Source organism: Notamacropus eugenii, chromosome 1 (genome assembly GCF_028372415.1).
Source record: "Notamacropus eugenii isolate mMacEug1 chromosome 1, mMacEug1.pri_v2, whole genome shotgun sequence".
Classification (NCBI taxonomy): Eukaryota; Metazoa; Chordata; class Mammalia; order Diprotodontia; family Macropodidae; genus Notamacropus; species Notamacropus eugenii.
In genome coordinates this window covers 260679571-260694079 of record NC_092872.1, presented here as the reverse complement: position 1 = coordinate 260694079, position 14509 = coordinate 260679571, and the positions used below count along the sequence as shown (strand labels likewise).

At 39.9% G+C, this 14509-nt stretch overlaps 2 protein-coding genes across 7 annotated transcripts in view; one reads left to right on the top strand and one right to left on the bottom strand.

Annotated features, from left to right (window-relative positions):
- Positions 1-1587: 1587 nt before the first annotated feature.
- The window catches only part of RUFY2 (RUN and FYVE domain containing 2), a 73605-nt gene continuing 60683 nt past the window's right edge, over positions 1588-14509 (bottom strand). For 4 of the 5 annotated variants that reach the window (XM_072628791.1, XM_072628792.1, XM_072628789.1 and 1 more), the window contains exon 19: positions 1588-14020. In XM_072628791.1, coding sequence (XP_072484892.1) covers positions 13981-14020 — 40 coding nt within the window. In that variant the 3' untranslated portion in view covers positions 1588-13980. The remainder of the gene's footprint in view (positions 14021-14509) is intronic. The other variant, XR_011971600.1, reaches the window with a different exon arrangement.
- HNRNPH3 (heterogeneous nuclear ribonucleoprotein H3) lies at positions 7699-12847 on the top strand. 2 transcript variants are annotated; one of them, XM_072628795.1, is made up of 9 exons: positions 7699-7828; positions 8362-8500; positions 9036-9175; positions 9695-9781; positions 10210-10325; positions 11083-11218; positions 12167-12262; positions 12343-12435; positions 12549-12847. In XM_072628795.1, the coding sequence occupies exons 1-9, from the start codon at positions 7714-7716 to the stop codon at positions 12623-12625; spliced, it is 999 nt and encodes a 332-aa protein (XP_072484896.1). In that variant the 5' UTR covers positions 7699-7713; the 3' UTR covers positions 12626-12847. The 2 variants fall into 2 exon arrangements, with proteins under 2 accessions (XP_072484896.1, XP_072484895.1); XM_072628794.1 differs by having other exon boundaries at positions 9036-9220.

The following is a 14509-nucleotide window of genomic DNA, read 5'->3' as shown; positions in this document are numbered from 1 at the left end:
GTGTCAGTGGAACATGCCACCTATCCCTTTATTGTCTATCACAGTCATGAGCTACCTAGCCCAGCTGGTCCTACATCACTCTGATGACATCCTTTGCTCTGTTGCTGTAGCCACCCCCTAAGTGGTCAAATTGTATGGTGATCAGAAGGCATCACAACCCATGTAACTCAGCACAGGTGTGAACTACCAGAATTCAAAGGAGATTGAGCCTTCAGATGTTCACAATTTAGCCTGAGCCTGGGAAACAACTCCAAAAAGAAAAAGACAACAAAAAAATCCCACCTTGCTTGTGCTTAGAGTATCCTTTTCCTGTCCCCTTTGTCAGAGTTGGAGGGCAATTGTGCAAAATTCTGCAGGAATAAGCATGTAAAACACAAAACAGTCCCTACACTCCAACCACATGGGTAGGGTTAATGGGTAAGATAAGCAATTGTTCACTACCTCCAAGTTGTTAGAACACATCCCTCTCCCGCATCACCTATATCCCATCAATTTTGGAGTCATTTCAGTTCTACTTCCCTGTCTCCTAAATCTTTTTTCCAACTACAGTATGACTACATTGTTTCAGGACGCCACAGCAATCACCTACCAATTAGCCTCTGCTTCCAATCTCACCCCTCTCCAATCTATCCTCCTCAGCTGCCAAAATAGTTAGTCACAAATCTTTTCACATCACTCTCCTTATCAGAAACATTTGGTGGATTCCTACTGTGTCCTGTCCAGGGTAGTAACAGCTAACTTTTATATAGCGCTTACTATTGTATCAGGCACTATGCTAATCATCAGGCATACAAAAAGAGGTGAAAGACAGCCCTGGCTCTCAAGAAGGAATTTATAATCTAATGGAGATGACATGCAAGCAAATACATAGAAAAGTAAATAGGAAATAATCAACAGAGGGAAGGCACGAGCTAAAAGGAGTTGGAGAAGGTTTTCAGTAGAAGGTGGGATTTTAGTTGGGAATTAGAGGAAGTTAGCAATCACAGTGGAGGAGGGAGCGCATTCCAGGCCTGAGGAACAAGTCACAGATAATACCCTGAGTTATGAGATGGAATGTGTTGTGAAATAGCCAGGAGGCCAGTGTCCCTGGGTTGAACAGTACATGTTATGGAGTATACTGTAAGAAGCCTGGAAAGGAAGGAGGGAGCTAGGTTATGAAAAGCTTTGAATGCCAAAGAGAGCCTTTTGCATTTGTTCCTCGAAGTTCCATGAGTAGGGGATAGATTGGAGTAGGAAGAGACTTGAGGCAAACAGGACTCCACCCCCCACCATCAATTGCAATAGTCCAGGTGTGAGGCGTTGAGGGCTTGCGCTTCAGATTTTAGTATTTTTTTTCTTACTTTGGATCTAATCAACAAACATTTTAAATAAACAAAGAAAAAGGAGGATTGTATATGATTTCAGTGAATTCCTGTTTCATGCTGATTAAGTGTATGTTCAATTTTAACAAAGTTGCTGTTTGTGTGTCCCCTTCCCAACTTTATTCTATTTTAAATGTTTTATTGATGCCTCCCTTTTTTGTATATCCACCCCAAACTAACACAGCCTTTCCTCTTTAACAAAAAAATTAATTACACAAATTACTACTTTCCTATCTTGAAAATGGCACTCATGCTCATTTAATTGGATTCTGTATACAGTTTTAAAAAGCACTTGAGTTCTGCCAATGCTGGAATCATACAAATAGTATCTGTCCGTTTTCTCCCTCTTTATCCTCAAATTGCATTTCCCACACAAATACATGGGATTTTCTTCCTCCGGAGGTCCCTTTCTCTGCCAAGATCTCCTTCATGTCTTTCTTCCTTCCTCCTCCGGGTGGCAGTGTGGGTGACTCTCTTGGCCCTTTTCTCTCTTCTCCTTCAGGCCTCTGACAAGCTCCCCTCCAGGGCCCCTCGGGTCTCTACGCTAATACAAAGGTACCATAGAGACATTAGGAGAAGCAAAGAGAAAAGATCCCGTGAGGAGCCGGGAGGCCCCAGAGCTGCACCCACGTCTAAGGAAACCATTCCAGGGACAGAACTGGGAACAATCCCACAGACGGCAGCAACCTTTGACGTGCTCCTCTCGCCAGGCCACAGTGACACGATCCGACACGGAAAAGGAAACGTGGGATGGAGAGAGTCGTTAGGGAAAGGGTTTTAGGCTCCACTCTTCCGAGCCGAGCTTTTCCTCGTGAAAAGAAACCACGTCAAAACTCGGAGCGTGTACAAATACTATCTCCAGGCGAGCGGCAGTTCTCGCGGTACAGCTGAGAGAAAGGAGCAGGCGTTCCCACCTATTCCTTTCAACTGCCCGCGAAGGCCGCAGGGGCTCCCCGGCAGCGCCCCCCGACACCCGCCCCTGCAGCCTGCGGCGATCCTCCAGCGCCCTCGCCCGTCTGTGGCAGCTGCGCTTTTCCGTCAATTCCACCAATGGGTATTTTGGGGTGCAGGGCCACAAGGCGGGAATCCCCGCTGCCCCAGCCCGACGGGAGGGAACCCCGGGCCTTGGGGGCGCGATGCCACCTTCCACGTGGACACGGCCCCTCAAGAAGGTGGGGCTAGACGCCTCCCCTTCCCAGGTTCCTCAGAGGAGCAGAGAGCCCTGGAGCCCAAACCCCGACGGGAGGAAACTGGCCCCAGGTCCGCCTCGCCTTCCTCTCTCTGGGCCTCATTTTGCCTCTCAGTTACACGGGCCAATTTGTTTCCTGTTCCCTCCTCCAGCGATCCGAGCGGAGGCTGCTGGGCCCCTGCGGACCCCGTTCCCCACCCCCCCAAGCCAAGCCTCTGGAGAGGAGGGGAAACACCACAACAGCTTTCTCCCGCCCGCAAGGGCCTCCGCCAACGCTACACCCGGCCGAAGGACGGCCCCCGATCCCGGGAATGAGCGGTTTCGACCGGGGCGGGCGCGGGCTCGAGGCTGAGCGGGAGCGAGCGGCAGAAGCCACGCCCACCTGCTCCGCGCTCCCCGCCTCAACGGACCGCGCACGCGCACCACCCCCGCGCTGTCCCGGGCCTGCCTCGCGAGCCTGCGCCCGAAGTTCCCGCGAGAGTCGCGCGCACGCCTGAGGGGGGGTGGGGGGTTTCGTTGGTGCCGCTTCCCCAGCCCCCTACTCGTCTTCCTCCCCCCGCCGCTGCCGGTTCAGCTGCGCAGCTTCTCTCAGTCGCCGCCGGAGCCGCCGCCGGAAAACGGTTGAAGGAGCCGTTTGTGGAGGGCGCAGGCAGCGCGAGACGAGCGGCCGCCCCCGACCTCGCGCCTCCCGCCGCCGGAGCCCGCCAGCCCGGGTGTCTGAGGTACGACGGAGCTACCAGGCCGGGGGGGTGGGGGGGAGTGTGAGGGCCGGAGCGGGAGAAGGACGGACGGGGAGGAAGGGAGGGAGGCCCGGGGAAGGGTGGGCGGGACGGGCCTCGGAGCGGGACCCGCGGCTAACGGAGGCCCCGCCGCCGCCATCTTGAGCGCGTTGGCGCGCCTGGGCCCGGCTCGGCTCGGCCCGCCCCTCCGCTCTCCGCCGCCTCGGGCCTCGGGCCCCGCCCGGGCTGAGCGCTGTCCAGCGGACGGCGGGAGCGTGGGGACCTGCCCAGAGTTGGCGCCGGAACGGACCTGCTCTCCTCCGTGGTGCCCGGGCCCGGGCCCGGCCTGACCGCCTTGGCGCGGGACAAAGGAGGCGGCTTCCTTTGTAATCCCGGGCCCCCGCCCCCCGGCTCCGGGAGGCCGCGCCTTCCCCGGGGAGGGCCCTGCGCCCCACCACCCCACACTTAGAGCGACTTTGGGGGAAGAAGGGACGGGGGGCGCTTTGTTGGGACGGGAGCGGCCGGGTCATCCGAGGGTGGATTCCGAGGTTCGGAGCGCCGGTGCCCGAGGCGGCAGGAAGTAAGGTTTAGGGGCAGCAGACGCGGGGCGCGTCTTGGAACTCTGTAGGATGTTTGCGTGAAAAGCGTGACTTTTTAAGAGTTTTAGCTACACAGAAATTATGTTTGAAAATCGGCACCGCTCCTCCTCAGTCCAGCTCAGGAGGGAGCCAGCCTTCCCAATAGAATAGCATGCTGGAGCTCAACCCAGCCAGATGATTTCTGCTTTTTTATTGGGGAAAATAAGGATCAATATAGTTGAAAAAAGAAGGGCTTTTGAGAAAACAAAAGGTGCCATCCAGAAAGTTAATGTTTCAGAATTTTTCAGCTACAGTGCATGTGCCCTTCCTATTCACCTTATGAAAGGTTTTTAATGTTTGTGTTAAATTGTAATGAAAAATCTTTAAACAAGAACTGAATGGGAAAAGAAAGCAGTCCAAGATGGTGATTATGGCTTAATTTAATAATTTCCATACTTTATATGTCATTTTCCTTTGAAAAAAAGGATTATTTCTTCTCTATATCTCAATCCAGTGGTCATTTAATTGCTGTTTCTTTCCATTAGTTGTGGAAATTTCCTTGAGGAACTTGACGCATTACAGTCTCAGGACTGGTTATTTTAATGATAAAATAATATTTAACAATAATATAAGTATTAAAATAATAATAAAATTTTAACAATAAAAATGCATACCACTGGTGGAGTTGTGCAGAAGATCGAAATTAGCAGTCAGTACTATTCTACTGGACAGTTAAGCTGTGTTTAATACTACCTTATGTGGATAATCTTGTCAAATCTGTAAGTAAATTAACCCCAATAGCACGTGATAGGTGATGAAATAATCAGTTTCTATAAAGTTGTGGGTGTCTGGGACAATACTAGCGTGTTTGCCTTTAAAAAACAAACAAACATGATGTGACCCTTTCTTCCAAAAAAGCAACTATGCTTATTTTCAAAGTGTTTATGGCTTCTTGAATTTCTGACATTTGATGTACTCAGGTATTCCAGTGAGAAAATTACAGATAGTAATCTTAAATATAAAGTAGAAGTGTTCCTGCCAAGTCACATGAATGAAGAAGTTGTAGAAGACTTAGCTTTTCCAGTTTTATTTGTACAGAATCTTAATTTGCGATTAGAATCTCAGTCATAAAAACATTTTTTTTGCTATCCAAGGGAATCTACCATGAGATATTCAGGCAAAGACTATTATTTTGCCTGTTTTTGTTGTATTGTTTGTTTTCTGTTCCATACTTGATTCATAACTGGTCTTTATTGAAAAAAGCCCCAGATTTTTAAGATGTGTAAACTAGTTTGTGCTGAAAATTAGTAGTTTAGGTATTTTAGTGTACAGGTACTCTAGTTATCCTCTCTCTGTCTCCTCTGGCATTCTTTCCTTTCTGTCCGTCTATAATTGGGAGTAGCTGCATATCCAGGAGACTGGCACAGAGATCTTCTGTCATTTTTCTGGTCGGAGCTCAGGCATAGTTGTTCCTTTAATAATGGAGAGCTTTGGAACTTTTTGTACCTCATTTGCTTTTATTAAGCCATTTTCCCCATAAGTGGTGGCTTATGTGGGATTTTAAAAAATCCCTTAGTTTACTTTTGTATCCCTAGGAAAGTGGTGTGATTCTGTTTTCTTTGCTATTTTTTTTTTTTTGACCAGTCTCATGCTTTGTTGGAGTTCAGATGTTACTTAGTGACAGGACACCTTTCCTCCCCTCTCCTCCTTCCCAGGAAATGAAATCATCTAGACTGACTTTAGAGATAACTCTTGAGCCACATCTCTTTGGCCTTAACTTTTTACCTTTGTTTAGTTCTTCTGTTTTGCACTTATTTGCTTTATTCTGAGACACCAGCTTGAAGAAAAATTTAAACAAAAAGGAATGCGAAAGAACTCATGTGTCTTTATAACCAATTACTTGGCTCTGATTTGTGATCTTTGATTCTAGATAGTTTATAAGAAAAGCTTTAAAAATCAACATGGGGCATATAATGAGGGGAAAAAATGTTGGATTTTAGAGAAGGAATTGACTGTTTATTTCTGTATTCACTAGCACTTTTTTCCAAATGCTGCTGAGAATTGCTTTTTTCTTATTTGAGGGAGTTATTTTTATGGTGTTCAGGCACTACATTTGGAATCTGAGGGGATCTGGGTTCAAATTTACCTTTCCTAGTTATCATGTTGGTTACCTTGAGGAAGTCACTCTGAATTGAGGAGATTGAACTAGATCAGAGATGTTAAACAGTGGGACCTTCTACAATCACTCCCTAAGGTGGCCTGAACCAGATTAATTGTAATTGAAAAATATTGAACAAAATAAGTAAAAAATGCAATAAAACAAATTATTTTAATATGTATGTGGTTTTCTTTCTAAGACAGTTTGTTACTTGCAAGGATCTTTATGTATGGTTTAGTGGCCAGTTAGTATTTGAGTTTGACATCACTGAGCTAGATGATGATTTCAACTTTAATTTTCAACTTTAAATTGTATATTTCCCAACTATGAGGCCTGTGTTAGAGGTCCTTTTATAACATGCCTGTGAATTCTGTTTTCATCTGTTGTTAATGTCATTTGAATGATAGTATTAAGTATTGTGGCATTATCAATGTTTGATAGTGTAAGTATTCCTAAACACAGCAAGTGAGTAAGAAAAGTTTGTAATGTTTAGGTGTATAGGATTTCTGTGGCTGGATAATAAAATTAGTAATGTGTAAAGTTACTATAGCTAGGAGACTTTAGGTATCAACTATGAAAATTCCTAACCTAGCCTGCAATTGCTAAGCAAGTTGGGGTAGGGGTTTAAAAGCTGGGGTAAGGCCAAGTCTGCCATATAACAAAAGCAGAGCAGGGAGTGAAGGAAATTGCCTTCTATTTGGTTACTATGTACTGTCTCCATCAGCTTTTGAACTGGTTTCTTTGTAGAACATCGGGTCCTTTTTCTTAGGTGTTTTCAGAGACAGAAAATATTCATGTTTTTAATGTCCAAAAAACTGTCATTTGTAATCTTTTAAATTTTTTTATTGATATTAGAATTGCTTACAATAGTCTTAGGCAGAAATAACATCCTGTTTTTTGGAAGGGTCTGGGAAAGTGTGGAGGCAGTATTGTTTTTATCAGTGCCACTCCAGTTTTGATTTTCAGGTATTTGGGATTATTAAACCTTTTTCTGAATTTCATATTGTGGTCTTCAGTGGTGTAGACTGGCTTTTATTACTTTCAAGATTTGTTATTTATATATTTGGAAATGTGATTTCTACACCTGCAAATTTGGATAGTGTGGACAATGTGAAGAAAATAGGCTTTTAAAAATGAATTTACTTAATAGAATCCATCTAGCTATATAATAGTAATAGATTGGAGGAAGGCATAGGTAGAAAAGAAACTTAAAATACAAAGGTTGTTATTTCTTTTGTTCTGATCCATTGCTTTACTAAGCTGTTAATAATTAAGTGAAATGAATAAAAAAATTGAGAGGAGCAAAATTTGGTTTGTTGGGAAGACCATGGTCTTAATAATGGATAATAGAAGGCTGTGACTGAGGGCTTGTATGTTTTTTAAAAATTGACCATATTTCAATACTTGAGAATTTTATTTTCAGTTTTTCACTCCCATTTGTGAATTTTCCCTGGAGAGGGTGGGAATGGTAATAACTGATGGAGTCTAAAGGAGATTGAATACCCATTCTCCTTTTGTCCTGTTGCAGGTATGTTTTACTCTCAAGTTAGGGTGATGAACTTCCAATTATGACAGGACTTTACTGTTGGAATCTTAACTAATCAGTAGTAGTGATTGGGTGTACAGATAAGTTCTGGGATTTTTTAAAGTATATTTTGACTTTTATATCTTGTTTTCTCTTATAGTATTTAAATCAAACGGTTTTGAGATGGATTGGGTTATGAAACATAATGGTCCAAATGATGCAGCTAGTGATGGAACAGTGCGACTTCGTGGACTCCCATTTGGCTGCAGCAAAGAGGAAATAGTTCAGTTCTTTACAGGTACCTCTAGTATTAGTCTAAGTTTAGCAGTAATTGAATTTTTATATTTGTATTGCATTATCAGTTTTTAATTTATCCATTTCTGTGGGAAAATTCTAATTTTGAAACTATAATATTTTAATTTGTGTATTAAAAATATGAAGTATGCTCCAGTTAATATTTCAATACAGAATATATGGAATTTGTGAGACCTATTATCTAGCAAATTAGTTGAGGGTAATTTTGTGTGTTGAAATGAACCATGAGTTAGAGTATGGAGCATAATAAATTGATTAGTAGCCATAGCTTTTTTCATGTAATATAGGTGGGCTTAACTGTGTGTAATTTTTTTAAAGCACACTGGTAGAAAAAAACCATTATTAAACCCATAATATTTGAACGCTCTTCAGTTTATAATATTGGGTTATGGGGAAACTAAGTTTTTTTTTTTTGTTTGTTTTCTTTAGTCTTGTTTTAAGTATTTGATTCAGATGGGAATGTTTCAGCCTTTAACACTGTTCCCCTTGATGGGGTTATTTGTCCTTGGGTTAAAGGGTTGGAAATCGTGCCAAATGGGATAACATTGACGATGGACTACCAGGGGAGAAGCACAGGGGAGGCCTTCGTGCAGTTTGCTTCAAAGGAGATAGCAGAAAATGCTCTGGGGAAACACAAGGAAAGAATAGGGCACAGGTGGGGATGGAGAGCTTGGGATGGTGTTAAATTTTTATTTTTGGGGGTTGTGGGTCACTAATGCTTATATGGGGGGGACAATAACATTTTCTGGGTTAGTTTAAAGAATTTATAATTACCCTAAGTTTAACTTGGAAAATACAGATTTGGGTGGGGAATTAATGCATTAGTTTGCTAAATTAAAATCAGATTGTTTCCATTATACATAGGGTGTTCTGTGATAATACTATTATATCATCACCCAGTTTTCTTTAAAATACCTAATTTGTACTAAAGGAAACAAGTTTTATAATTTAAAATATTTACATTTTATGGTTTGTTTTCAAATACTAATTTTTTCATGTAAACTTTGTACACTTAATTATTTTGAGGCTTGTAGGTGAAAAAAACACATTTAAGTTGTGGTATATCTAGGCATTTTAAATTGGGTTATGCATCTAGTTATAGAAAGAACTGTAACTGAATTTTGCCCAATATCTCACCTACAAATACATTTATGCTGAAACCTGTATCTTAAATAATCTTTTTTGTGTAGGTATATTGAGATCTTCAAAAGTAGCAGAAGTGAAATCAAAGGATTTTATGACCCACCGAGAAGATTGCTGGGACAGCGACCTGGACCATATGATAGACCATTAGGAGGAAGAGGGGGTTATTATGGAGCTGGGCGTGGAAGTATGTATGACAGAATGCGGCGAGGAGGTGATGGATATGATGGTGGTATGTGTATCTAATGAACAAAAGGTTCTGTTGTCATTTTCTTAATGTTCCTGACATTTTGTCAAGAAATATAGAAATGGCAGTAACTTCAGTACCTACTAAGTTTGAAAATCCATTCATGAAAAGATGGATTCCCATGGCCAGCTGTGGGACTTGATACGAGTGTTGGCACCAGGATGATTAAAAATAAATAAAGAAGCTAAAAGGAAGATACATTTGCAGATTTTTGACACCTCCTGTTTGGGGCCAGGATGAAATTTAATTTACATGTCTGAATATAACCTGTTGGAGAATTTGAATTTCCACCTAGTGTTGAAACATCCGTATTTCGTGAGCACTAAGTGGGGATTGCAAACTTCTAATTACCAAGAGGTTACTTGGACAGTTACTACAAAGTAAGTTTTTGTAAACTATATTGTAAAATTTTATCATCCTTGGAAATATATTCATTTATATCTCTTTTAAATTGTACAGGTTATGGTGGTTTTGATGATTATGGTGGCTATAACAATTATGGCTACGGAAATGAAGGATTTGATGACAGAATGAGAGATGGCCGAGGTGAAAACAAATGTTAGGTGGTCCTTTTATTTTTAAATGGGTGCACATCAGTATCACTTTTAGTAAACACTGATAAATTATATTAAAGGGTGTATTGATTCATCCTTAAGTGGATAAAAGAAAGTATTTGTAGGAGTTCTTTGCTGGAGTCTATAAATTTGTTTTTTTAATTGGTAACCATTTCAGCATGATAGATTTCCTTTGTAATCTGTTATATTTTGTTTAAAATCATTCTGAGAAGGGGTAAAGGGGCCTTACAGGTTCAGTAGACTGCCAAAAATGATCCATGACAAAAATGGTTTAGAATCTGACTAGGGGAACCGAAAATTTTGAAAAGAAATGTGTCTGTGTGTATATGTGTAATTAAGGAGAACTAATTGCTTTACTTGTGTAATTGTTGCTGTTCATTTGAAAATTTGTCTTTCTAGGCATGGGAGGACACGGATATGGTGGTGCTGGTGATGCAAGTTCAGGTTTTCATGGTGGCCATTTTGTTCACATGAGAGGGTTGCCTTTTCGGGCAACTGAAAACGATATTGCTAATGTAAGTATTTATAGTGAAATATTTCTTTGCTATAGTTTTCTAAATTGAGGTTCTTTATGTCATTTTTTAGATTTTTACACCCAACTTAAAAATGTGATTATCAGTGAAGGGATTTTTACTTTTTTTTTTTTTGCTTTGTCTCTTCAAACACGTAAACATTTTGAGGGTTCATTTATGTGCTCACTAAACAAAATGTTACATGAGGCTACAAAAGGAAAAGTTTTGTTCCACAGACAAACAAGAAGTCCGTTTTTATACAAACTTTAGGAGCTTGCAGGACAATGAAGGAACAATCTAAGTGAAAATGGTGTTTTAATTCAGACTTAGATTTCCTAGACTGCTGTCAATTAATATAGTATGTGCAGGTCAGTCTAAGAGGCAAGAGGTTTCACAATGAAGAAGTAGTTGATGGCATATATGAAGAAAGCGATTTCTATATATAACTTATAAATTTCAAGAAAAGGATTATCTTCATTTTATTAATGAAGTTTGAAACAGTAAGAGAAATAAGGTAAAGAAAACTAGGTGTGAAAGTAGGAAAAGACAATACATACCGGTACTAATGGGGAAATTTCAAATGCAGATAGTTAAGCATGTCATTAAGTTCCAAGTTTTGTTATAATGTGGGTCATGTGCATGGATTTTTTTTCCCCTCTGGACTTGTATTAGAATTTATTGTTGCAACTTAAAAGTAAGATACTTATTTTAAGGTTATTGAAAGTACTTCATTATTTTCTAAAATTTGGTTTTGTTGTAGTTTTTCTCACCACTAAACCCAATTCGAGTTCATATTGACATCGGAGCAGATGGCAGAGCAACAGGAGAAGCAGATGTGGAATTTGTGACGCACGAAGATGCTTTAGCTGCCATGTCTAAAGATAAAAATAACATGCGTAAGTGTCGTCCAGTGTGCCTCTTTTAGCTTCGGTGGGGTGTCCTAGGTTTTCAGCATAGTACACTTAACCTAACGTTTCTTTACACGGATTACCAATTTTCAGTATGATTTCATATCAGTATGAGTTAGGGAAGCACACTAGAACTTGAAAAGCACCATGGTGGTAATGTACTGGCAATTCTTGAAAAGGCAGTTGGCAGAATACCAGAATTTTACTCCATACGTTTGGGTGAAACTTGGACTTTAAAGTTCAATTAAAAAAACAAAAAAACAGCATCCTTGGACTCCTGTAGAGTTCTGGGAATCTTGGTGTTTTAGTAATTATTGGATCCCCTCAATACAAGGTTATTGTCAGTCATCGAATTTCATAAATGTTTTAGAGAACAGGTTATATAGTTTATTAGTCTTGTTAATGTTAGTTGGTACTCTTCACTTTATTGATAGCTACATAGAGCTTCTTAAAATTCTTATCTTCAGCTTGAATATTTTGGTGATAACCTTTGAAAAGGGAACAAGGTATTTGGGAGTTTTCCTCTTAGAGATTTTACTTTGTTGATCAAAAAGCCTTGGACTGTTAACCCACTGTCAACTCCTTTTAAGTTAGTCGCTTAAGTTTTTCCAGTTTTCTGTTCTGACTCCAGGGTCAGAGATGACCATAATACACACCTTTCCAACCATCATTCTTTTTCTTTCTACTTTATGGCTTTTCAGGTGGTAAATTTAGGAATGGCTTCTGTGAGTGATATAAGTATCCATCTTTCCTGATGTTAACTTGGCCATTTTGGGGTAGATTTTTTAGACCTTGGGAAATGTTAGAACTGGAAAGGATATAACCATTCAGATGATATCTAGTCACACCTCCTTTTATAGGGAAGCAAATTAGGTTCATTTAAGTGGCTTGGATAATACTAAAACATTTATTTTCCTTCCTGCTTTTTATTAAAAGAACATAGATACATTGAACTGTTCCTGAATTCTGTTGCTGGAGGAGGTTCTGGAATAAGTGCTTCTGGAATGGGAGGCTATGGCAGAGATGGAATGGGTAAGTGTTGTTTTAAATTAAGTGAAATTTTAAATGTAGAAACTTGCTCTCAAATGCTTTACTAAATCATCTTTTTTCAGATAATCAAGGAGGTTATGGATCTGTTGGAAGAATGGGAATGGGTAGCAGTTACAGTGGAGGCTATGGTACACCTGATGGTTTGGGAGGTTATGGTAAGTCAGTCTTTGGTTGTTCTCACTGTTAAATTTTTTTGAACATACTATGTTAAACAACTAATTTTCATAGTCTAATGTCTCTGTACCTCCACTCCCATTTTCTTTTTAAGGTCGAGGAGGTGGAGGCAGTGGAGGATACTATGGGCAAGGAGGTATGAGTGGAGGTGGATGGCGTGGGATGTACTAAAGAGTTAACCCTTCTACAACACATCCTGGCAAACCACATCATCGGTCTACTAGACTTTCTTACAGATTTAATTTCTTTTGTATTTTAAGAACTTTATAATGACTGAAGGAATGTGTTTTCAAAATATTATTTGGTAAGCAACAGATTGTGATGGGAAAATCTGTTACTGTAGGTTTTATTTGTTGCATACTTTGACTTAAATAAATTTTTATATTCAAACCACTGATGTTGATACTTTTTATACTAGTTACTCCTAAGGATGTACTGCATACACAAGAATTTGGTTGATGTCTTATTTACTACTGGTTTTAATAAAAAAGGTGGTTGTAATGTACTCTTTTTTCAACATTTAGTTCCCCATAAATATACTGTCTTAAAATGATGAAACAGTACTTTTAAAAAAGGCTAATTAGTTTACTTTTGGTAACTTTTACCCTTGTTTTGCTTTGAAGATAGAAAATTCCAAATACTTAAATTTGAGGTGATATCAGAGAGCAAGAAGAGACAACTAGTTGCGAATTGATTTCTTTTCCCAGTATTGTCAGTCAAGCACAGCCATTTTCTAATATTCCTAATGTAATTGGTGGTGTTTGGACTTGTTAAGGAAAAAATGTGTTACAGATGAATTCTAATCTCCGGATTACCAGGAAAACAAAAAGCAATCTTATGTTTTAGTACAGATTTCATTTCCTGTCCCTTACGAGACAACTGAACTTATAATTAGTGCGTAATTAACGTTTAACTACCCAAGTCATATCCAATATATTTAGAAGAGTGAGTTAGAAAAGTGGTAGATCAAGAAGTTTGTGCTACATAATGGGTGAAAATCCCAAGTGAACCAATAACATTGTCACTGCACAGGCATTTTTCCTGGAGTGTCGCCTTCCTTTGTGTGACTTTTCCTGATTGTTTCCTGCCCTTGGCTGAAAGCAAACTTGCATTTAATTTTTCTGTGCAAAGTATTTATCAAAAGGAAACAAATGTTAAGATTATTTCATGTCCTGGTGTTAATGAAAACAAAACAGTTCTTGAGTTATGTTTTGGTTTTGCATCTGACATGTCTGAGATGTTAGACGCCTTTGTGAATACACTGTGTGGTAGAGAAAGGTGCTTTTTTACCTTTGTTCCCTTTAGTCAATGTGGATTTTTCCTCAAAATTTAATAACTTCTCAGATTTTACCCAATACTGTCGACTGTGAACTCAGTTATTGAATTTTGTCACCTGTTTTGCTAGTAATGTTATATTTATGTAATAAATGTCAACGTGGGAGATAATGATGTTGCAGTCTGTTCTACAAGGATGTTTGTGTCGCTTACTGACTGAATCATAAATATAGGTTACATTAGTACATACCTTAAGTCAAAAACTGAAGAGAAGCCACTGATGTATTAAACCTTAAATATAGAGATGAAGAACAGATAACAATAAAATTAAACTTTTTCTTCAATTTGTACAAAATTGGAACAATACCAAGTGTGTTATAGGGTAACTCATATGCCATTGGGTGGAGGGGGGAGTGATAACCCCCACCTTCTCAGTTACCAATAAGTTTCCCAACACCTAAATTATAATTAATTAGTTCTACCTCATCAAAGAAAAGATGTTTTACTGCCACAGATAAAAATCCCTGGGGGTCATTCTGGCGAAGAAAATTTTACATAATAAAGTAATGTCAGATTTTTTTGGACTGGAAAAGAAAAAAAATTTCTGTTTTTAAAAAAAATTTTTAAAAAAATTGTTTGTTAAGGATTATGATTTTTTTTCAAGGCCTGAACTGCTTGACTTTAAACAAACCCTAAAACTGCCGCTTAATCTATATTCTATTTGATCTTACAACTTTTTTTGGATATAAAAGGTTACAAAAGTTCCCCAATACCCAGTGA